This window comes from Schistocerca cancellata, chromosome 5 (assembly GCF_023864275.1).
Source record: "Schistocerca cancellata isolate TAMUIC-IGC-003103 chromosome 5, iqSchCanc2.1, whole genome shotgun sequence".
NCBI classification, from domain to species: Eukaryota; Metazoa; Arthropoda; class Insecta; order Orthoptera; family Acrididae; genus Schistocerca; species Schistocerca cancellata.
Genome location: NC_064630.1, coordinates 23,629,611 through 23,655,838, shown reverse-complemented (window position 1 = coordinate 23,655,838; position 26,228 = coordinate 23,629,611). Strand labels below are relative to the sequence as shown.

Genomic DNA, 26,228 nt, shown 5'->3' with positions numbered 1-26,228 from the left:
AATCATGACACTGTAAATTTTTCTGACTCAGAAATATGCTTTTAATTTAAATTTCACTGAATGTACTAGAAGAAATAGCCACAAATAGCCACTCTGAAACATGTATTGACAATATTCTGACAAATTATAAGTTTGAGGATGGAAATAAATTCTGTTTAGATTTAGGGATATCAGATCATGCAACACTGCTCATAGAGTTCCCAAAAATAGAGAAATCAAAATATGTGAAAACATGTTTTAAAAGGAACTTTAGCAAAGAGAATGGAAATATATTTTCTAACGAACTAAGAACCATAAACTGTCCTGTAGATAACTGTGTGTCAAGTGAAAAAAAAATTTCAAAACATTCATAAACTGTTTCCTAGATGTTTTCAATGAAACTTTCCTCCCTCAAGCCTAGCGACAAAGAGTGGCAAATAAAATAAACCAAAACTGCCTAACAACATGTGTATTAGTAAACATGAAAACAAATCAAAGACAGTTTGTGGTGTCATTAAATCAGCTTTGGGAGTAAAGAACAAGTGCCAAGAAATTGTTCAAATTAAAATTAAAAATTATATAATTATAGATCCTTTTCAAATGTCAAACTGTTTCAATGATTTTTTCATAAGTGTGGCAAAACCAGAAGTAGATATCACAACACATGAGAACAAGGTAGATGTCAACTTTGAAAATATAAAACAAAATGCAGGCCTGAAAATATTCAAAAGAATTACCCCAAAAGATTTAGAAGATGCTATAGTGTCTTTGAAAAACAAGAAATTAGCTGGGTGGGATGAAGTTCCAACCACTGTAGTCAAGACTCTTTATAATGTCACTTTTCATCCATAATTTAAAATTATTAATCAGTCATTTGAGAAAGGATATTTCCCAGATGTGTTAAAAAATGCTGAAATAAGACAACTGTTCAAGAAGGCTCAGCAGATGACATGGGAAACTACGCCCCTATCTCCCTGCTGCCAGTTTTTGCTAAGGTGATAGAAGGGACTGAAAACTTTCTTATAGAAAACAATATCATCATCATCATCATCATCATCATCATCATCATCATCATTTAAGACTGATTATTCCTTTCAGCGTTCAGTCTGGAGCATAGCCCCCCTTATACAGTTCCTCCATGATCCCCTATTCAGTGCTAACATTGGTGCCTCTTCTGATGTTAAACCTATTACTTCAAAATCATTCTTAACCGAATCCAGATACCTTCTCCTCGGTCTGCCCCGACTCCTCCTACCCTCTACTGCTGAATCCATGAGTTTCTTGGGTAACCTTGCTTCTCCCATGCGTGTAACATGACCCCACCATCTAAGCCTGTTCGCCCTGACTGCTACATCTATAGACTTCATTCCCAGTTTTTCTTTGATTTCCTCATTGTGGACATCCTCCTACCATTGTTCCCATCTTCTAGTACCTGCAATCATCCTAGCTACTTTCATATCCGTAACCTCAACCTTGTTGATAAGGTAACCTGAATCCACCCAGCTTTCGCTCCCATACAATAAAGTTGGTCGAAAGATTGAACGGTGCACAGATAACTTAGTCTTGGTACTGACTTCCTTCTTGCAGAAGATAGTAGATCGTAGCTGAGTGCTCACTGCATTAGCTTTGCTACACCTTGCTTCCAGTTCTTTCACTATGTTGCCATCCTGTGAGAATGTGCATCCTAAGTACTTGAAACCGTCCACCTGTTCTAACTTTGTTGCTCCTATTTGGCACTCAATCCGTTTATATTTCTTTCCCACTGACATTACTTTCGTTTTGGAGATGCTAATCTTCATACCATAGTCCTTACATTTCTGATCTAGCTCTGAAATATTACTTTGCAAACTTTCAATCGAATCTGCCATCACAACTAAGTCATCCGCATATGCAAGACTGCTTATTTTGTGTTCACATATCTTAATCTCACCCAGCCCGTCTATTGTTTTCAACATATGAGCCATAAATAATATGAACAACAGTGGAGACAGGTTGCAGCCTTGTCTTACCCCTAAAACTACTCTGAGCCATGAACTCAATTTACCGTCAACTCTAACTGCTGCCTGACTATCCATGTAAAGACCTGTAATTGCTTGCAAAAGTTTGCCTCCTATTCCATAATCTTGTAGAACAGACAATAACTTCCTCCTAGGAACCCGGTCATATGCCATTTCTAGATCTATAAAGCATAGATACAATTCCCTGTTCCACTCATAACACTTCTCCATTATTTGCCGTAAGGTAAAGATCTGGTCCTGACAACCTCTAAGAGGCCTAAACCCACACTGATTTTCATCCAATTGGTCCTCAACTAATACTCGCACTTTCCTTTCAACAATACCTGAGAAGATTTTACCCACAACGCTGATTAAAGAGATACATCTGTAGTTGTTACAATCTTTTCTGTTTCCATGTTTAAAGATTGGTGTGATTACTGCTTTTGTCGCGTCTGATGGAACCTGTCCCGACTCCCAGGCCATTTAAATTATCCTGTGTAGCCATTTAAGACCTGACATTCCACTGTATTTGATGAGTTCCGACTTAATTTCATCCACCCCAGCCGCTTTATTGCACTGCAATCTATTGACCATTTTCTCCACTTCCTCAAATGTGATCCTATTTCCATCATAATTCCTATCCCATTCTACCTTGAAGTCTGAAACATTACTGATCGCATTTTCACCTGCATTGAGCAACTCTTCAAAATATTCCCTCCATCTGCCCAAGGCATCCACAGGATTCACCAGCAGTTTTCCTGACCTGTCCAAAATACTTGTTATTTCCTTCTTTCCTCCCTTTCGAAGACTGCTAATTATACTCCAGAATGGTTTTCCAGCAGCTTGACCCATAGTCTCCAACCTGTTTCCAAAGTCTTCCCACGATTTCTTCTTGGATGCTGCAATTATCTGTTTGGCTTTGTTTCTTTCTTCAACATAACTTTCTCTGTCTACTTGGGTTCTGGTATGTAGCCATTTTTGGTACGCCTTCTTTTTCCTTTTACAGGCTGCCTTGACTGTATCATTCCACCAAGCTGTTTGCTTCATCCTACTTTTACACACTACTGTTCCAAGACATTCTTTAGTCACTTCTAGTACTGTGTCCCTGTACCTTGTCCATTCCTTTTCCAATGACTGTAACTGACTACATTCAACTAACTGGTACCTTTCTGAGATCGCTGTTATGTACTTGTGCCTGATTTCCTTATCCTGAAGTTTCTCCACTCTTATCCTCCTACATATGGACCTGACCTCCTGCACTTTCGGCCTCACAATCCCAATTTCACTGCAGATTAAATAATGATCAGAGTCATCAAAGAATCCCCTGAATAGACGTGTGTCCCTCACAACCTTCCTGAATTCCTGATCTGTTATTGTATAGTCAATGACAGATCTGGTTCCCCTGCCTTCCCAAGTATACCGGTGAATGTTCTTATGTTTAAAAAAGGAGTTTGTGATTACTAAGCCCATACTGGCACAGAAATCCAAGAGTTGTTTCCCATTCCTGTTGGCCTCCATATCCTCTCCAAATTTACCCATAACCTTTTCATACCCTTCTGTTCGATTTCCAATCCTGGCGTTAAAATCACTCATGAGCAGAACACTGTCCTTGTCCTTTACTCTAACAACTACATCACTGAGTGCCTCATAAAAGCTATCCATCTTATCTTGATCTGTCCCTTCACAATGCGAATATACTGACACAATCCTAATTTTCTTGCTAGACACTGTCAAATCTATCCACATCAGTCGCTCGTTTACATACCTTATTGCAACTACGCTGGGTTCCATTTCTTTCCTGATGTAAAGCCCTACACCCCATTGTGCTATTCCTGCTTTGACTCCTGACAGGTAGACCTTGTATTCTCCCACTTCCTCTTCTTTCTCACCCCTTACCCGAATGTCACTAACAGCTAAAACGTCCAGCCCCATCTTACTTGCAGCCTCTGCCAGCTCTACCTTCTTCCCAGAGTAGCCCCCATTGATATTAATAACTCCCCATCTCATTACCATTTGTTTGCCAAGTCGTATCTTAGGAGTCCCTGGTTTGTCAGTTAGAGGTGGGACTCTGTCACCTCCAAAGGTCCGAGGCATTTTGCTCTGATTGTAGCCAGCATCATATTTAAAGTACCAGGGAAGCAGGTTGCTAGCCTTACTTGCCCCGAGTCCCATTGGGTTTTACCCCTAATGGCTGAGGGACTAACCGGTGGATTTGGTAGTCTTTGCCGTATGAGCACAAAGGTGACCACGACTCAGAATATGTCCGAGATGCCCAGCCTTATTCCAAAGTAACTGGTATCCCGACTGTCGGGACCACTTACTTGGCCACTCATACGTTGCCCGTGGTTCATGAACTAGGACATGACTACAGGAACCCACACCATGAACCACCGGAACCATGAACAACAGAAAACAATATTATAGCTAAAAATCAATTTGGGTTTCAAAAGGGGAAAAATACAATAAATGCTATCAGGGAATTCACTGAAAAGATAAGCTCTGCTTTAGACAAGGGTGAAAAGGTCACAGGCATTTTTTGTGATTTGACCAAAGCCTTTAGCTATGTCAATCACTTACTACTTCTGCACAAGTTAGAAAGATATGGGACTGTGGAAGGGCACTACAGTGGTTCAAATCTTATTTTTCAGAAAGAAAACAGAGCGTTATTCTAAATTCAAATTGAAAAAAGTCATTCTTGGGCTGGAAAAAGATTTGTACAGAGGCCCCTAAGGGCTCAATTTTAAGACCTTATCTTTTTCAACTGTTAAGAAATGATCTACCTTTAAGCATTGATGTTCACTCTGTTTTATTCACTGATGACACCTCAGTTCTAATTGAAAATGACAATTTAGAGCAAATTCATGATACTGTGGAAAATATAATGGGAAACCTAGAATTATGGTTTCAGCACAATGGATTAAAACACAGTGTCACAAAAACATAATTTGTGCAGTTCTGTGCTAAAACATCGTCAGCATCTCTCATAAAAATAGTGCATGGTGATCAGGAATTGACTGAAGCAAGTAATGTAAAATTTCTAGGTCTAAATATTGACAAAAATTTAAATTGGAAGGCACATGTTGACATGTTGACTTCTTAAGAAACAAACTAAACAGCCTAGCTTATATGATGAATGTCTTGTCTGGTTCCACACACTCGGACACCAGGAAGATAGTCTACTACAGGTACTTTGAGCCTAGTATTCGATATGGAATAATTTTCTGGGAAAACTCCATGAGCAGCTCAAGATTACTTGAACTTCAAAAGACAATCATAAGAAACAATTGTTTAGTGTGAAAAAAACATCATGTTGCCCATTATTTAAAAAATTAAAAATACTAATCATTCGATCTCTGTACATCTACAAAATTTTTATTTTCATATATAAAAATTAAAACTCACTTGACAATTTTCATTTCAGCCACAATTGCAGTATTTGTTGCAGACCCAGTTTCAAATTTCCCTCTCATAATTTAAAACTTCATGCTCAAACACCATTGTACACGGGATTAAAAATTTACAATAAATTTAATAACACAAATCTGTTAAATATGGAGTTCGACCCCACTAAAAAGATTGTTATTTAATACACTAGAGGAAAAGAGTTTGACCCACTAAAAAGATTGCTATTTAATACACTAGAGGAAAAATGTTATTATTCAATTGAAGAATTCTTGCAGGACAGTTTGGAAATTTGAAAAGAAAGGAAACAATAAAGGTTATCTATTGTATAATAAATTGTTAATATATTGTGTAAATTGTATTGCAAGCTGCAAAATGACCATGAGTCTTATATAAATGTTATTATTCAAGTGAAGAATTCTTGCAGAACAGTTTGGCAATTTGAAAAGAAAAGAAACAATAAAGGTTATGTATTGTATAATAAATTGTTAATATATTGTGTAAATTGTATTGCAAGCTGCAAAATGACCATAAGTGTTATATATGTTCTTGTTAAATTGTTCATGTCTAAAAATTCAGTAATGCCTGCTTGAATATGTTAATTATTGTAACCTTATTTTTTTAAAAGTAATCTGACATGTCTCCAGTACAAAAATCTTTGATTTGTAACTGTACGTTATGGATGAATAAACAACATTCTACATTCTACTCACATTCTACATATAGAGTTCAACTCATTTTGCACCTACCTGCTTTACCTTGACGCTCACTTCCAGCTAAGTCTACCAAATTTAACTTTCCCTTTCGTATGTTTTGAAATTTCATTTGCATTCCATCAATTTCTGATGTATTAACAGGGACGATTTCTACATGTATAGTAAAGACTGAATGCGAGCGTGAAGAATCATAATTCATTTGTGTTTCTGCTGTTATCCTATTGTTGATACCTTTTTGCATGAGTTTCTCACAATCATGTACACCTTGAACTGAATGAAGAGATATACCTGAAATATAAAGAGAACAAGACAAAGAATGCCATAAAACAATCTCATTGCCTCCACATACATAAGTATCCCATACTCGCTCTGTTGTCAGATCAGCTGTTGATCATTATCCCACATCCAACAGAGACATGATTATTTGTTCATGAAGGAACTGCATAAAGAGTCATGCTTGCATCATCTATAATAAGTGTAAGGCTGTGTGGAGGTTCATTAAACCAGAATTAGGTACAGGTAGTCATAGTGTAAAAGTTACAACTGGTGTTAATGTGACCCCAGATGAATTTAACCTCTTTTTTATCAATGCAGCAAACCTTAATCCCTCATCTTCTCATAAGTAGAGTTCAAAATCAAATTCACAATCTACTTATATAAACCAGTTTTTACAAAACTTTGCTAATACCGTGCCAACCTGTAATTGGGTACATGTGGAAATAAGTGATGTAATTAAATCATTGGCAAAGTTAAGTGACTCCAGATCAGAAGATATTTATGGTCTCTCAAATTTTGTGATTAAAAAAATAATTGACTTGATATCATTCCCTCTCTGCACACTCATAAACTGGATATTTGACAGTGGTATTTTTCCAGAATGTCTAAAGAAGACAGTAATAATTCCATTACACAAAAAGGGTGATAAATCCTGCACTAATAATTATCATCCAATTTCTCTGATACCTATTTTTCCAAAAATAATCTAATACTGTATACAAAAGCAAATTAACATTTATTTGTCAAAAAACAATATACTGACTAAGTCTCAATATGGTTTTAGGGCCCAGTTATCAACAATTAATGCTGTTGAAAATGTTGTTTCTATTGTGCAATCTTCTTTTGAATCCAAATTATCTGCTGAAGCCACACTAGTGGACTTAAACAAAGCATTTGATTCTGTAAACCACACAATACTGCTGGAAAAACTAAGGTGTTACGGCATTAGGTATCTGGAACTCTCCCTCATTAAATCATATCTCAGTAACAGAAAGCAAACTGTAAGCTACAATGGTCAAAAGTCACAGTTACTGAATGTCACTAGAGGTGTTCCCCAAGGATCAGTGCTTGGGCCATTACTGTTTATAATATTTATAAATAACCTGCCCAGCAATATGCCATGCAAATCTGTGCTTTACACAGGTGATACAACTTTCATCAATTCAGGGGAGGACATAAATAAACTGAAGGAGCAAAGTAAAGATTTTCTCAGATGATCCAATATGTGGTTCGAAGCCAATGAGTTAGCTATTAACTATGAAAAGACTGTAAATATATCCTTCAGCTTATCCAATGCTGATTTGAGTAAACTTCTACCAAACTTCTTGGCATATACGTAGATACGAAATTAACCTGGCAGAGTCACAATACAACATATCTCGAACGCTTTCGCGAGTTATCTATCTACTGAAAAAATTACGCACCTGTGTTTCTGAAAGCCTGCTGATTAATTGCTATTATGCATTCTTTCACTGCTATATTAGCTATGGTATTCTTCTATGGGGTAATTCTCCAGGGTCCAGGAAAATATTTATTTGGCAGAAGAAAGCCATCAGGAGCATCTCTGGGATTACCAAAAATAACATATCATGTAGGTCATACTTCAAAGAATTACAGATAATGACAGTCCCTTCTCTTTTTATATACAGCTGCCTTTTCTACATAAAAAAACTTTAACAGTTACAACCTTAGGCAGTCCGTTCATAATCATAACACTCGTCCAACATTTAAGGTAGACATACCAACAACTCGACTCAAGAAAACACAAGACAGTTACGAATACATGGGAATAAGGCTTTTCAACACATTACCTGTGCAGGCACATTGTGTCTCTCTTAATATATTTAAAAGTAAGACTAAAAAATGGCTGAAAGACAAAGCTTTTTATAGTGTTAAATAATTTGAAAACTCTTCAAAAATAGACCTGACTTACAAAACAACTTGCAACTCTGTTCGTACCTCTTCCTAAGCTTTTTTTGTCTCTGTAGTTCCACATTTAACTGTTAAACATGTGGAGAAATTCTTATGTATGAAATGTATTCTTTTATTATGCACATTCTTTAAAATGCAAACTTTAGTTATGTGGGATATCTTTATGTATCAAATGTATTCCTTTATTATGTATGTTCTTTTAAAATGTATACTTTAGCTTTGTGTGATACCTCAAAATAGTTATATTTCTTAATATGTAAATTGTACATTACTCATTAGGACATTGATTGCATGTAAATGCTTAAAGATGGATAAATAAATAAATGGTTTCCTAAAAGTAATCAGACACTCAAATGACCAAGACAATGTACACAGAAAGAAGCTCTGATTTGAGTTATTTATAATCTAGCTAATATAAGAATATATGGAGATATTGAGTAAAATAGCAGCAGTGGTAAACAACTGTCTCTGCCAGATTCAAATTGAATGAATGGTTTCTGGAAAGTGTGTTGTCATATTTGCAGATTAAACTATTACTGCCAAGGTTAACATTTTTACATTGTTTAATAAGGTACAGGGCTCAGCTTATATTTTTTGATAAAGCTTTGATTATTGAGGTCACATGCAGATATATTTTGAAGAATTTGGAAGGGCAGGACTCGGCAAATGGTACTCACCTTTGAACAGGTTCAAGAAGTCCTAGTATGCTGAAGCACTTGATACAGTATGGCCATTGCTTGAAGAATCACATGACATTTGACTCACATGGTATTAACGCAAGGGATATACAAGAAACTATGAAGTATCCACTACAACGGTCTATTGCTCTGCTTAAAAATTTGACAGTTTTGTGAAACACAGCAGGAAATAGCACCAAAATCTGCCATCTGACAACTTCTTCTTGTATCTGAACAAGTTTACAATAAAAGTCCTTATAAATGTATGGATAATCATGTAGATATATAAGGCTGCTTTTTAGGTACAGGTAACATTCAAAAGTGGAAAAGTCGTCCTTCAAAAATGTTTTTTGATTCCAAACCCAGATCAACATTTTATTTGACTATGAGAGACTGTAATGATTTACTAACTGGGTTGCAAATGAGAAATTCGGTTGCTATTCACTTATTACAATACCGGGTAAAAATGTTACCAGCTTTTAATAAGCTTTAGAACATGATGCTGACATTCAGACGAAACAAGAAGGATACATTATCAAGAATGAAATGTTTAACTAAAGAAATAAATCATATTAAGCTATCAATTACTGATAAAATTATTTAATTGGATAGATAAAAAATCTACTCACCAAGCAGCAGCAGAACACACACATAAAAGACTTGTGATTGGCAACCTTTTGGAACCAGTGGCTCCTTCTTCAGGCAGAAGAGTTGAAGGGGGAGGAAGAAGGGTGAAAAAAAGGCCTGGAGAGGTCTAGGAAAAAGGGATAGATTATGGGAAAGTCACCCAGAACAGCGGGTCAGAGGAGACTTACCATACAAGATGAGAAGGAAAGACTGATTGTTGGAGACTGCATCGGGCAAGGTTTGGAAACGTGACAGCTTAAAGGTGGAAGACAGCGTAAGACCCAAGACAGAGATTACTACTAAAACATTGTGCATCAGTTAATAAGATTGAGAAGCTAAGTGCATTGTACGTAACAGAGGTGGGAGGGGGTGGTAAAAAATAGACGAGAAAGACAATGAAAGATGTGGTAAATTAAAACGGAGTGAAGCAAAGAGTAGTCACAGTGAAGAAAAGCTGAGACAGAAAAAATTAACGTAAATTAAGGGCAGGTGTGAGGCGAGAACCTAGGACATGTTGTAGTGCTAGTTTCCACCTGCAGAGTTCTGAGAAACTGGTGTCTGGGGGAAGAATCCAGATGGCGCGTGTGGTGAAACAGGTGCCAAGGTCATGAATGTCATGTTGTAGAGCATGCTCTGCAACAGGATATTGTGAGTTGCTAGTATATATCCTTTGCCTATGCCCATTCATCCTAATTGATAATTTGGTGGTAGTCATGCTAATGTAGAAGACTTTTGAAGACACTGGTAATGACTTTGGAATTAATTAAGAGCTGGCTTTGCTAACATGTTTTCGAACAGAGCCAAATAAATACTTTAAGATTCCTAGTGATTCTTTTTCCAAATGTTTATCATTATTACATAATTTATATTTGTGTGTAAGTCAACAACAGAATTTAAGTCACAGAACAATTACTGATTTTACCCTATAATGAATTATATTAACTATAAATAGTCAAAATAAATTAGAAAATCAATTACATATGTAAAACTAAGCACAAAATTAGATCTGGTGCTACATTCTTTAAAACTGAGGGCCAACCTTTCTCTTTTATGAAAATGCAGATTAATTAGTAATTAGTTAAAATGAAAAAATAAATTTAAGGAGTAAGATGGCAAAACAAGAGAGGAAATAAAAAGATCCCAGCTTGATTCGTCACAACTGCCCGTGTTTTATTTCTTGCCCCAGCATGAATTTATTATTTTCCATTTGTTTTAAAGCTTTAACAGCAAGTTTTTTTTAATAGTTTTATAGTTCCTAACATGTTACAAAATCAGGATATGTTGTATTTCAACTGACTGTGTAGCTTCCTTTTTCTCTCACTGTAAATTTTTATTTCTGGTGTGATTCTTCTTATCTTACTTGATGTTTTATTGCAATATGATCTTGGTGGTAACATTTCATTAAATACTCCAAGAAAACTGTTTAAGAATGTACTAAGGTTTTCATTTGTTGAATCACCATCCCCAAGAGACCACTTAACTTTACTTAGTTTCTCGTAGAATATTTCAATATTTGTTTTATTGAAACTTCTGGTATACACTTGCACACACACACATATCCATCCGCACACACACAAACACAAGCAGACATTTGTAAAGGCAAAGAGTTTGGGCAGAGATGTCAGTCGAGGTGGAAGTACAGAGGCAAAGATGTTGTTGAATGACAGGTGAGGTATGAGCGGCGGCAACTTGAAATTAGCGGAGGTTGAGGCCTGGCAGGTAATGAGAAGAGAGGGTATACTGAAGGGCAAGTTCCCATCTCCGGAGTTCTGACAGGTTGGTGTTAGTGGGAAGTATCCAGATAACCCGGACGGTGTAACACTGTGCCAAGATGTTCTGGCCATGCATCAAGGCATGTTTAGCCACACGGTGCTGGCCGTCTTTCCCTCTCCTTCCCTCTTTCCTGATGAAGCAACCGTTGGTTGCGAAAGCTTGAATTTTGTGTGTATGTTTGTGTTTGTTTGTGTGTCTATCAACCTGCCAGCACTTTCGTTTGGTAAGTCACATCATCTTCGTTTTTAGATATATTTTTCCCACGTGGAATGTTTCCCGTAATATTTTGTGTAATGTAATATCTTGTATAGACACCTTTTATTAACCAGACACGTTCCACATCATTACGAAGTGTCGTATTCATGATGTATGGAACAAGTACTAATCTAATCTAATCTACATATGGAGCTATTGCATCAGCATACTCTAATTGGCATACAGTCTGGACCAGAAGACTTGCTTTTATTAAGTGATTTAAGTTGCTTCACTACTCTGAGGGTATTTACTTCTACGTATCTCATGTTGGCAGCTGTTCTTGATTCAAATTCTGGAATACTTATTTAGTCTCCTTTTGTGAAGGCATTTCAGAAGGCTGTGTTTAGTAACTCTGCTTTGACAGCACTGTCTTTGATAGTATCTCCATTGCTATTGTGCAGAGAAGGCATTGATTGTTTCTTGCCGCTAACATACTTCACATATGACTTGTATCTCTTTGGACTGTCTGCCGGGTTTCGAGACAAAGTTTTGTTGTGGAAACTGTTATATGTATCTCGCATTAAGTCCGCGCTAAATTTTTAGCTTCTATACAAGATCACTAATCTTGGAAATTTTGTGTCTCTTTAAATTTGGCATGTTTTTTTCATTGTTTCTGCAACAATATTCTGACCCATTTTGTGTATCAAGAAGGAGCAGCTCCAGTGTTTATTAATATATTTGGTACAAATCTCTCAATTCTTTGAATTCAAACCACATCTGGTCAACACTTATACTGTTAATTTGGAAGGAGTGGAGATTGTCTCTCAGGAAGGCATCATGCGAATTTTTATTCGCTTTTTTGAATGGGTATACTTTTTGTTTATTTTTGGAGGTTTTGAGGTTTACAGCATTCAATCTTGCTGTGACAACCCTGTGTTCACTGACCCCTGTATCCATTTTGATTTCCATTATTAGCTCAGGATTATTTGTTACTAAGGGTTCAAGTGTGTTTTCACAACCATTTACTATTTGCTTGGGCTCATGAACTAACTACTCGAAATAATTTTCAGAGAATGCTTTTAGCACAATTTCAGATGATGTTTTATGCATACCTTCAGATTTAAACAGGTATTTTTGCCAATATACAGAGGGTAAATTTAAGTCACCACCAATTATAACTGTATGAGTCGAATATGTGTTTGAAATCAAACTCAAGTTTTCTTTGATCCTTTCAGCGATTGTATCATCTGAATTGAGAAGTTGGTAAAAAGATCCAATTATTATTTTATTCTGGTTGCCAAGAATGACCTCTGCGAATACTCACATGAACTATCTACTTCAATTTCACAACAAGGTAACTTCTAACAGCAACAAACACACCAATGTGCACTTCGTGTGCATACCAGGGGGAGTCATTCCAGATGTGGAAAGGGTCCTTCCGGATGCCATGAAGGGTACAGGGTGCACCCATCTGCAGATGGTCGCTCATGTCAGCACCAATGATGTGTGTCGCTATGGATTGGAGGAAATCCTCTCTGGCTTCCGGCGGCTATCTGATTTGGTGAAGACTGCCAGTCTCGCTAGCGGGTTGAAAGCAGAGCTCACCATCTGCAGCATCGTCGACAGGACTGACTGCGGACCTTTGGTACAGAGCCGAGTGGAGGGTCTGAATCAGAGACAGACAGTTCTGCGACCGTGTGGGCTGCAGATTCCTCGACTTGCGTCATAGGGTGATGGGGTTTCGGGTTCTGTTGGATAGGTCAGGAGTCCACTACACGCATCAAGCGGCTACACGGGTAGCAGGGGATGGGTTGTGTGGTGTGGACTGGGCGGTTTTTTAGGTTAGATGGCCTCGGGGAAGTACAGAAAGGGCAACAGCCTCAAAGGGTGCGGGGCAAAGTCAGGACATGCAGGGACCAAGCAGCAATCGGTATTGTAATTGTAAACTGTCGAAGCTGCGTTGGTAAAGTACCGGAACTTCAAGCGCTGATAGAAAGCACCGAAGCTGAAATCGTTATAGGTACAGAAAGCTGGCTGAAGCCAGAGATAAATTCTGCCGAAATTTTTACAAAGGCTCAGGCAGTGTTTAGAAAGGATAGATTGCATGCGGCCGGTGGTGGCGTGTTTGTCGCTGTTAGTAGTAGTTTATCCTGTAGTGAAGTAGAAGTGGATAGTTCCTGTGAATTATTATGGGTGGAGGTTACACTCAACAACTGAGCTAGGTTAATAATTGGCTCCTTTTACCGACCTCCCGACTCAGCAGCATTAGTGTCAGAACAACTGAGAGAAAATTTGGAATACATTTCACATAAATTTTCTCAGCATGTTATAGTCTTAGGTGGAGATTTCAATTTACCAGATATAGACTGGGACACTCAGATGTTTAGGACGTGTGGTAGGGACAGAGCATCGAGTGACATTATACTGAGTACACTATCCGAAAATTACCTCGAGCAATTAAACAGAGAACCAACTCGTGGAGATAACATCTTGGACCTACTGATAACAAGCAGACCCGAACTTTTTGACTCTGTAAGTGCAGAACAGGGAATCAGTGATCATAAGGCCGTTGCAGCATCTCTGAATATGGAAGTTAATAGGAATATATAAAAAAAGGGAGGAAAGTTTATCTGTTTAGCAAGAGTAATAGAAGGCAGACGTCAGACTACCTAACAGATCAAAACGAAAATTTCTGTTCCGACACTGACAATGTTGAGTGTTTATGGAAAAAGTTCAAGGCAATCGTAAAATGCGTTTTAGACAGGTGCGTGCTGAGTAAAACTGTGAGGGACGGGAAAATCCCACTGTGGTTCAACAACAAAGTTAGGAAACTACTGCGAAAGCAAAGAGAGCTTCACTGCAACTTTAAACGCAGCCAAAACCTCTCAGACAAACAGAAGCTAAATGATGTCAAAGTTAGTGTAAGGAGGGCTATGCGTGAAGCGTTCAGTGAATTCGGAAGTAAAATTCTATGTACCGACTTGACAGAAAATCCTAGGAAGTTCTGGTCTTATGTTAAATCAATAAGTGGCTCGAAACAGCATATCCAGACACTGTGGGATGATGATGGCATTGAAACAGAGGATGACACGTGTAAAGCTGAAATACTAAACACCTTTTTCCAAAGCTGTTTCACAGAGGAATACCGCACTGCAGTTCCTTCTCTAAATCCTCGCACAAATGAAAAAATGGCTGACATTGAAATAAGTGTCCAAGGAATAGAAAAGCAACTGGAATCACTCAACAGAGGAAACCACTGGACCTGACGGGATACCAATTTGATTCTACACAAAGTATGCAAAAGAACTTGCCCCCCTTCTAACAGCCGTGTACCGCAAGTCTCTAGAGGAGCGGAAGGTTCCAAATGATTGGAAAAGAACACAGGTAGTCCCAGTCTTCAAGAAGGGTCGTCGAGCAGATGTGCAAAACTATAGACCTATATCTCTGACATCAATCTGTTGTAGAATTTTAGAACATGTTTTTTGCTCAAGTATCATGTCGTTTTTGGAAACCCAGAATGTACTCTGTAGGAATCAACATGGATTCTGGGTACAGCGATCATGTGAGACCCAACTCGCTTTATTTGTTCATGAGACCCAGAAAATATTAGATACAGGCTCCCAGGTAGATGCTATTTTCCTTGACTTCCGGAAGGCATTCGATACAGTTCCACACTGTCGCCTGATAAACAAAGTAAGAGCCTACGGAATATCAGACCAGCTGTGTGGCTGGATTGAAGAATTTTTAGCAAATAGAACACAGCATGTTGTTATCAATGGAGAGACGTCTACAGACGTTAAAGTAACCTCTGGTGTGCCACAGGTGAGTGTTATGGGACCATTACTTTTCACAATATATATAAATGACCTAGTAGATAGTGTCAGAAGTTCCATGCGGCTTTTCGCACATGATGCTGTAGTATACAGAGAAGTTGCAGTATTAGAAAATTGTAGCGAAATGCAGGAAGATCTGCAGCGGATAGGCACTTGGTGCAGGGAGTGGCAACTGACCCTTAACATAGACAAATGTAATGTATTACGAATACATAGAAAGAGGGATCCTTTATTGTATGATTACATGATAGCGGAACAAACACTGGTAGGAGTTACTTCTGTAAAATATCTGGGAGTATGCATGTGGAACGATTTGAAGTGGAACGATCATATAAAATTAATTGTTGGTAAGGCGGGTACCAGGTTGACATTCATTGGGAGAGTCCTTAGAAAATGTAGTCCATCAACAAAGGAGGTGGCTTACAAAACACTCCTTCGACCTATACTTGAGTATTGCTCATCAGTGTGGGATCCGTACCAGATCGGGTTGACGGAAGAGATAGAGAAGATCCAAAGAAGAGCGGTGCATTTCGTCACAGGGTTATTTGGTAACCGTGATAGCATTACGGAGATCTTCAGCAAACTCAAGTGGCAGACTCTGCAAGAGAGGTGCTCTGCATTGCGGTGTATCTTGCTCGCCAGGTTTCGAGAGGGTGCGTTTCTGGATGAGGTATCGAATATATTGCTTCCCCCTACTTATACCTCCCGAGGAGATCACGAATGTAAAATTAGAGAGATTCAAGCGCGCACGGAGGCTTTCAGACAGTCGTCCTTCCCGCGAACCATATGTGACTGGAACAGAAAAGGGAGGTAATGATAGTGGCATGTAAAGTGCCCTCCCTCCGCCACACACCATTGGGTGGCTTGCGGAGTATAAATGTAGATGTAGATGCCAACTGTGTTTAGCCTATCCTTTCAGAACAATGTTAGGTAATTTGCAAAAATTTTGACTGAACTTATCTTTGGCTTTACCCAGCTTTCAGTGCCTATGACGATTTGAGCATCAGTGCTTTCTATTAGTGCTTGGAGCTCTGATACTTTTCCAACACAGTTGCAACAATTTACAACTGTTATACCAATGGTTCCTGTATCAATGTGAATATTTTTTGCCTATGTGTTGAGTTACCCCAAATTATTACTCCATATGACATCAGAGAGTGAAACTAAGCAAAGTATGTGAAACTAAGCAAAGTACATCAGCTTACTAATTTCTATCTCCTCAAAATTGGCAATTATTCTGACTGCCAAAGTTGCTGAACCTAGTTGCTTTAGGAGAGCCAAAAATATGAATTTTGTAATTAAGCATCTCATCTATATGTACACCCAAAAACTTAGAATGCTCTACCCTGGTTACTGACTTCTGCTGGTGTGTTATATTTATTGAAGGAACTGTACTCCTAGCAGCAGAAAATTGGATTTACCATGTTTTTACAAAGTTCAGACAAGCCCATTTGCAGAAAACCAATTAATAGCTTTTCCAAACACATCACTTGTATCATTTTCTATTAGAGCTTCTTTTACTGGACTAATAATGATGCTTGTATCATCAGCAAACAGTGTCAGTTTAGCTTCTTGTTTCAGATAAGAAGGAAGGTCATACACATAGATCAAGAACAGAAGGTCCTGTGGAACACCTAATGCAGTTTCACCCCATTCCTTGTACACTGCATCCCAACATGGATGAAAATGCCTTTATTATTTTTGTTCACTTCTTTTTTGAAGTTTTCTCTTTAATTCTCAATGTTTATAAAGAAGTTAGGCGGACATCAATTTCACAGATTGTCACTGTGACATTTTTCAAAATGTCCTCCCTAATTATGAGAAATTCATTTTCAACTACACTTTTGATGCTATAAAGTCTTCCTCTTTTGTTCTTGAACATTTCACTTGTCCATTTATGCATAGTATTTATGGCTACTGAGTCTGCACTTTGTTTTAATTCACGTGACGTGAAATGCCCATTTCACAGGGATCTCGTATTTGTATCTCTCCACAAATGGTGTACTTCCTTGTGGCATCGATCATTTCTTGGGATTAGTTTGAGTCACAGTTTTCTTCATGAATAAGTTACACATATTCATCTCTAGGCAGCAATATTTCTTATTTTCATTGCATTGTTTTCACAGGATGTGTCATTATCGTTTTTTGAAACACAGTTTGTATTATTCTGCATCAGGAGATTTTCATTGTTTCAGGCTTCGTAGTCCCCGTAACCACATCAGGGAATCCAATAGTACCTTGGTGGCTAGTGCTGTGTGAGGACAGACAATGTCATGCAACATGCACACTCCTCTTGTCAGCATTCCCTTCCTTTGTTCTGAATATTCATTTTGAGATTTTTGAGTGTCTCACAATATCATCATGTGTTGTGGGTCTCCCCATGAGACAGAAATTTGGCCAAAACAAACCTGTTTTGGCCCCAAAACACTGAGGCCATGATTTTTTTGCCCAAAATTGTGGATTTGAATTTTTTGGCAGATGGGGAATTGGTGTGATGCCACTGTGATGACACTTTTTTTGTCTCAGGCATGTAATGAGCCACACAAGTTTCATCTCCAGTCACAACAGAGCTCAGAAAATTCTCATCTTCCAACTCAAATAGCTCAAGAAACATGCAGGCACTACTGACTCAATTTTTCTTGTGCTGCTGTGTCAGCTGTTTTGTGCCCAATCTTGCACACAGTTTCCATTATCCTAGTGTTTCCGTGAGTGTTTCATACAAGAGAATTCTGGAGAGTTGCAGAAACATCACAGAAATTTCATCCACTGTCAATCATGGTGCTCTTCACCAACAGTTTACTCGATTTTTTGCACCAACTCCTCAATCAAAATGGAAGGCCTTCCACTCCTCTGTTCGTTATGAATATTTGTTTTGCCTCCACCAAACTCCCTTCACTACTTAAACAAATTTTTTTCTGTTCATAACGCCTTTGCTGTAAACTATTTGATTCATGAAAAAATTCCAGTACCTGTTATTCCTACCATGAATAGGAAGCGGATCACAACAGGTGGCTCGCACTTGGAGGGATCTCTTACCAACATCTTTCACGCAACTGGACACTACAATATGAGTTTACATATTACCGTATTTCTGTGACACTTACTCAGGTCAAGGAATTCCCCTCTACCACACAGTGTTTCCAACCCTCAAGAACAAAGAAACACAGCCTGTTATGGTCACAGTACACTTACTTTCTCAACATGCCTTATAGACCTGAGTAAGTTGATACTCCAGCAGAAATGGTAATGAAGAGGTATTAACCACAAAATGACTATTCATATACTTGAAAGACATTAATAATGAAACAATCAAGCAGACACAATGTCATAAGCTGCTATACACTGGTTTCAATGTATAGTTGCAATATGAGAAAGGTGTGTAGTGGTGGTAAGAGAAAGAAACTTATACAAATTACAACAAATACATTGGCTGTTATCTAATATCAATATGCTTAAGAAAAGTAATATTCTTTATTTTAATTTTGAACTGATGCGATTCTGAACATTAACATACAGATAGTATAAAGAGTGGTCAAAAAGTTTTGCACAGTCATCTCTAATTTTTTTTATTTTTTGCAGGAAGAGAACAAAATTTTTTGTGAATATACTTGGAACATTTAGCTATACATTTAGCCTACTCAATGTAGCCTCCATCAGCTGTGACGCATCTGGCCCAATGTTCTTTCCATGATGTAAATGCACTTTGGTGAAATTCTGGGGGTTGACTTTTACACCATCACTTGCCACACGAAATAAGGTTTTTCTCAATATCAAAAGTTTTACCGTGCAGGTGGGTCTTCAGAGGACCAAAGAGGTACAAATCAGACAGGGCTAAGTATGGACTGCAGGGAGGATGAGGAACAATTTTCCAACCCATTTTCTTGATTTTCTCCTACGTCATAAGGGCTGTATGGGGTTTGGCATTGTCATGGTGTAGTCTGATGAGCTGACCCTGAAGCTGTGGTCTGTGGGCCTTGATGGCACATCACAGATTGTCCAATGACAAACAGTAATGGTCCTGGTTAATTGTGCAGCCAGGTTCCAAAAAGTCAATGAAAATTACACCACACTGATCCCAGAAGGAGGAGACCATCATCTTTCGGCCTGATGTTCGTGAAAGCCTTGGTTTTTTCTTCCGACGGAACCCAGATGACGCCACTCCATTGATTGGGTTTTGCTCTCAGGTTCAGACAAAAACAATCATGTTTCATCCTGGGTAATGGCACCATAAAAACACTGTTTCCACTCTTCAGTAAAGGCCTTCATGAGACCCTTGCACTCATTCTTCCGCATCATTTTCATTTCTCTTGTCAATAATCTAGGCACCCAAGGTGCACAGATTTTTCTGTACCCTAGTGACTGTACCAGTGATACCACACTACCCCAATGACAAATGAGTCATTTCAGCAAGCTGTCATGTCGTCGCATGTCTGTCATTTTAGATTATTTGATCAATGGTCTCTCTATTCACATCACTTACTGCCGTCGATGGTCTACCACATCGTGGATTGTTCAGTGGAGAGAAATCACCTTCTTTAAACCTCTGCAACCACTGCTGGATACTGCTGCAATCCACTGTGTCCTCCCCATAAACAGGGAACAACTTCCTGTGAATCGTTGTGGCAGAGTCATCGTCGGTCTTGAAGAGGAACTCCATCACTGACCATTGTTGCAACCTGACATCCACTTCACAGTCCATTATGGCTCACCTCTAAATGAAAGAAAATACTTTTATAAACCAACTTATAGCTAAGTGTTCCAAGTATGTTCACAAAAGATTTCATTCTCCTCCTGCAAAAAAATAAAAAAGTTAGAGATGACTGTGCAAAACTTTTTGAATGCTCTTTGTATAATGTCAAACACTGATATTTAGTATTTCCTTTATTACCTTGAACAAATACTCCATGCTCTGAATGTTCTTTGAGCTCAAGCTTATTTTTTCTGCCACTTCCAAGCAAATCTCTTATTTCATCATTATAAATCTCTAAGTGAGAGACAAGAACAAGATATTTTGTATTCTCAGCAAGAGCTATTTCTTCAAAAATTTGCTCTATGGCCCGTGGTGTGACACCGCGTTCAGAATAGTTATCGTAGGATCCTTGCATAGTGAAACTTTTTCCACATCCAGTCTGACCATAAGCAAATATTGTGCTGTTGTATCCATTTAACACATCCTGTGAGAACAGACAAAATGGATTACATTCAAAACAGTAAACACACATCATTCTGCTGTGTTATCATGAGGAGAGAACCATTTATAATTACGTAAAAACAGCTAAAGCAATTTGCATTTTTTAAAACAAAATCCAATCCTGAGGTGTGTTATGTATCTGTGTCTCAGATAAACCTGACAGTTTCAAAATCAAATCCAGGACTACCACCATCCACCACCTCTAGAATACCCTCAAAATCTCCCCTCATAGCTAACAAACTCTGCCTCGCAGACCTACCTCCTTTACCACACACTCAGAAACTCTCCCCCACAACCATACAGAATCCAGAACCTAAACAGACCTGAAACACAGACATGAACCTTTCCTCTAAAAGCCGAAGTCCCACAGAAGCATCAGTCCATTGCAAAGACCTTACCTTTTGCCTCACTCCCAAATTCAGATATGTTGGACTTGCTAAGACCTACTCTCCTTCTTCTGGTCCATACAACAGAGCACATTTTCACCATCAACCCTACCAATCAGGCTCAACCCCCAAAGCCTATTTAACCATACCTGACTCAGATCACTTCTCCATCCAACTGTAATCTATCCCCATCACCCCCAAATCACCCCTGTTAACATTCCCGGATTTCTTAACCTCAAACCTTACCTGATTATTGTTCCCCAAATTCGTTAACAGGGAAGCTAGCTAACCTTACACCTGCACAAAGAACCACAATAAAAATTGATCCTGACTTTATAATGCTACCTGCTGAGAAAGGCTCCAGTGCTGTGGTTGTGAACCATGGGGATTGCCTTGCAAAAGGACTTCACCAGCTGTCAGATGCATCCACATACAATCCCTGCCACAGTGATCCCTTTCCAGAAATACAGCAGGCTCTCCTCAAATCCTTAGGCCCATCCCAGAACCTCTCCCCTCAGTCTCTCTCTCTCTCCTCACCACTACCACTTCCCATACTCCTATCTTCTACACACTTCCTAAAATCCATAAACCCAATCACCCAGAACATCCCTTTGTGGCCAGTTACTGTGCTTCCACTGAGAGAATCTCTGCTATTAGACCAGCACCTTCAGCATATCACCTACACTCTTACTTAAAAGGCAGCTAACATTTCCTCCACTGAAGCTCCACTGTTCCTGCTCCTTTACCACACAACACCTGCTCATCACTGTTGATGCCACCTCTCTCTACGCTAATACCCTTAATTGTTATTGAATGCTAGCTTTCCCAACACCCAACTGATTCCAGACCTACAACCCCATTCCCATCACCATGAGCAATTGCGTCACCTTTGAAGGCATCACTTACAAACAAATCCATGGGATACAAATGGGCAAAAGCATGACACCATTGTATTCATGGGCTGTCTACAGGAATCCTTCCTAATCACGCAGAATCCTGAACCCCTCACCTTGATCAGATTATACTTGTTTTGTAAATAAAAGCCCATTTTTAGGATGACCACACAAACAAACTTGTTGTTCAGATTAATTGATGATATCTTCATGATCTGGACTGAGGGTGAGGGTACCCTATCCATATTCTTCCAGAACCTGAACACCTCCTCTCCCATTCACTCCGCCTAATCCCAACAAGCCACCTTCCTCCTCCATGTTGACCTGAACCACAAAGATGGATACATCAGTACCACCATCTATATTAAACCTACCAACCACCGGCAATACCTCCACTTCAAAAGCTGCCACACATTCCATACCAACAAGTTCCTTCCACACAATTTAGCCACCCATTGCCATCACATCTGTAGTGGCAAACAGTCCCTCTCCAAATATACCAAGAGTCTCATCGAGGTCTTCACATACTGAAATTATCCTTCCAGACTTGTGCATAAAAAGATCTCCCACGCCTTATCTCTACAGTCACCTATCACCTCCTAATGTACCACCATACAGTCAGAGCACTCCCCTAACGAATCAGAACCACCAAGAAATGGAGCAACTGAATCATATTCTTTGGAAGGGTTTTGACTACCTCTTGTTGTGCCCTGAAATAAGGAATATCCTACCCACTATCTTTCCCACCTTCCACACATTGGTATTCTGCAGCACACCAAACATACACAATATCCTCATCCATCCCTACTTCACCCCTCCACCCCAACCCCTTGCCTCATGACTCATATCCCAGTAAAAGAGTTAGGTGCAAGAGGCCATCCTCTGACCACCATCTACTCCAGTTTACCCACAGGCATCACCTATCCCATCAACGGCTGGGGTACCTGTGAAAGCGGTCATGTGATCTACAAACTAAGCTGCTGCCAATGTGCTGTGTTAAACTAAGCTGCAGCCACTGTACTGTGTTCTATGTGGGCATGACAAACAACAAGCTGACTGTCAGCATGAATGTTCACTGACAGACTGTGGCCAAGAGATAGCTGGACCACCTTGCTGCTGAGCATGCTGACCAACACTACATTCTTGTGACAATGATTGCTTCACAAACTATGCCATCTGGATCCTACCAAAACTAGCTTTCCTGAATTGTGCAGGTGTGAACTCTCCCTGCAACATATCCTATGTTCCCTTAACCCCCTGGTCGCAACCTCTGTTAGTCTCCACGCTTCACACACCTATGCCCTTCCCTACTCCCACTCAAAGCTAAACAGTTTTCTATTCGACCAAGACACCCACTAATCTTTTTTTCCCTCCTCTGCTTCTCTGCTTCCCCTCCAAACCCCCCTTCCTCCCTCAAACCTCATGACTACCCCTAGTTGCACTACACTATCCCCACCATGTCTATACATCCTCCAATAAGCAGCATTTTACCTTCCCCCACCCTTACCCTGCTGTCGCCCACCCTTCTCTTAATCACAACCAACCTGATTACTTCTCCCATCAGGTGAAGTTGGTCAAAGTCTCCCATCAATGGCCAGAGACAGTAGTTGGCTGTGTGAGAGTTGTGGTAGTGTGATGGCATGTGTATTTTCTACTTCAGATGAATGCCTTTTGGCTGAAAGCTAAAATGTGTATGACTCTTTTCAAGGTGCCTGCCTGCAACTCAGTGTCTCCTCTGTATGGTGAGTAGCAATCTATCCTTTTCATTATATTGTTGTTACTCCGGACCTTCCAGTGTTTGAAGACCAATTTTTTACACAAACTTAGCACCAAGCATAGATGGAGCTGAATTGCTTGCTGAAAGAGGAGTGCTTGTATTTATGCACAACACATGAATATTCTGAAATCATAGCAATATTAAATTAAAAATAAGATCTCAGAATATTCCACAACAGTTAAATATCAAATTACAAACATTTTCAGAAAATATCAATTGAAGGTGTATTGCACCCTATATATCACAAATCAGTGCCTCTAATTGCTGCCCTACAATGAGCAACGGGGAGGCTGCAGTACTGATTCTTCTCCCAACAACAACAAAACATCAAACTGCTATTTCAGAACTTTTTATAGGCTCCATTATAGTATATTCAGCCCAATTTTTTTGTACAATCTCACTATGCAAGCACAGTCATGTTTCAGTCATACTGTTACACTCCCACCACCACTGCTATATTTAGAGCTAACCCCACCTGTTGAGGTAAAGGCTCAAGCTAGTCTTCAGGATCTTTATATGGTATGTCTCATTACTGAAGTGCACCTAAAGACTATAGCAGGTCTTTTATGTGAAGAACATGGATAACACCTCTGTACTACTGTATTCTTACTGTAAAATCACAACCCTGAAATTCATACATGATTTCTGACAATCAGTGTAACGTTTTAGGCACACTAAAACAGTAATTTAGAATTTTTCTGCATTTTGCACTGATGGAAAAGCTTGTATGAAGATACATAAGCTGTAACTACTGGGTGGTGTTTGGGTTTATTGTATTCCCAGTCATTATGCTGGATGCAAAGTTCTATACATGTGTCTGCTGTATTGGTTTTCTAGTTGTCACACTAAACTGTTTGACTTACCCCTCCTGAGTATTATTAGGTTGAAATTAAAGCTGTCATTTCAGCCTCATGACTGCAGGAAAGGAAGAATTCCACAAAATTGTAGCTTCCTTTGTCATTCTTCTGTACACAAACATTATGAAAGGCAGTAACGTATCTGACTCCCCCCCCCTCTCTCTCTCTCCCCCCACTCTCTCTCTCTCTCTCCAACATCAATGTAATGTACACTACCTGACAAAAAAGGTTAAGAATCGGAGTGGAAGGAGGAAATCAAATGAAACCTCAAGGGCAGAGAGTGAATGTGATGATTAGAGACCAGATTATATGCATCATAAAAACCTTAAACTACTCATGCAAATATGCATGGAAAATGCTTAAATAATGTTTGAAAATGGTGCAAGATCAAATAATAAAAGAACATGTTAGTTATTGTGTGCATTATATCTCAAAGTCGAACCTGTGCATTTAATTATGAGGAAGTGCACCAGCCATGTGAAAAATCGGTACATTTAGGATGCTGATATTTTCTGAATACTTTCTGGTAGAGGTTAGGAAGGGGGGGGGGGGGGGCTTTCTGGGATTGTTGCCTAAAAATCTGCAAAATGGGGATGCATACCATGTTTCAAGAATTGTTCCTTCTTTTCTATTTTTGTCAGCAACAAGTGGATACGATGTGAGTGAGTCACAGCAAAAAAATCTATATGTACAGGACCAACTTCAAGATATAATGCATGCAAAGAGGTACACTCATGAACTCTATAATATTTTATTTAAAAAACAGCATACAACCATGGATTTTTTTGAACAGCATTAACTTTTAATTAATACAATTGGACCAAAGCCTCATTTACGATTTATTTTACCTTTTTCTGCTACTGTAAACATAAACGACCAAGTATGGTTCCAAATGTTCAGTAGTAGATTGTGTCTTCGATGACTCAAAACAACTTTATAATCAGAAAAGGGCTGTTCTACATCAACTGAGGTAACTGGTCAGTATTTGAATATGGGTGCTATGTAGGCACTTATTGTTTCTGGTAGAAGTTCACCTGTCCCATTAATATAACTGTTAATTTGGCACAAGTGTTCAAAGTCTGGGTAATTGTTTAAAATGTTTTCAAACTTTTCTTTAAGTTTTCTTGGAAATACCTCCAGCAATGAGGAGTTCACTAGAATAATTTTATTCATTAACTGTATAGATTCATTCAACACCAAACCTTGAGTTTCAAGCTTTTTAATACTTGCAGGTATATGGGAAAAATGAGTGCTAATCACAGCAATGTCCTTTTCAATACTGGAAGCATTGAAAGCTTCCTTGCACTGGCAAACTGCCAAAGCCTCTGCACTATCAAAGTCGTTTACTACCCCTCTAATGGCCTTGAAATGTTCATTGTAAAACAACACAGCTTCGACACACGTACCGCAATGAGTTACCACTGGTTAAGGAAGTAAAGGCATATTTGGTAGTTTTTCTTTGTAGGTCTTGATGCGAGCAGGAGCCTTTAGAAACACTTTCTTTGTGGATGAAATCAGTTTATTTATATTCACAAATGTAGAATGTACTTTTTCAGCAAGGCGATGTACTCCATGAGCAAAGCACGTCACATGAATCAAATTGGGATAAAATACTCGGATGGCTTTTCCTCCTTTGGTCATATATGGAGCAGTATCTGAAATAAACACAAACACCCTTTTGTCTGCAGAAGAGCCTGGGAAAATTTTTATAATACCC

General features: G+C 38.9%; 1 protein-coding gene across 1 annotated transcript in view; it reads right to left on the bottom strand.

Moving 5' to 3' along the window:
- LOC126188337 (kinesin-like protein KIF17) overlaps nucleotides 1-26,228 on the bottom strand; it is a 122,399-nt gene that overhangs the window by 74,303 nt on the left and 21,868 nt on the right. Inside the window, exons 3-4 of the mRNA XM_049929934.1 lie at nucleotides 20,296-20,581; nucleotides 6,128-6,382 (exon numbers count right to left, since the gene is read on the bottom strand). Of these exons, the coding sequence (XP_049785891.1) occupies nucleotides 6,128-6,382; nucleotides 20,296-20,581 (541 nt within the window). The remainder of the gene's footprint in view (nucleotides 1-6,127; nucleotides 6,383-20,295; nucleotides 20,582-26,228) is intronic.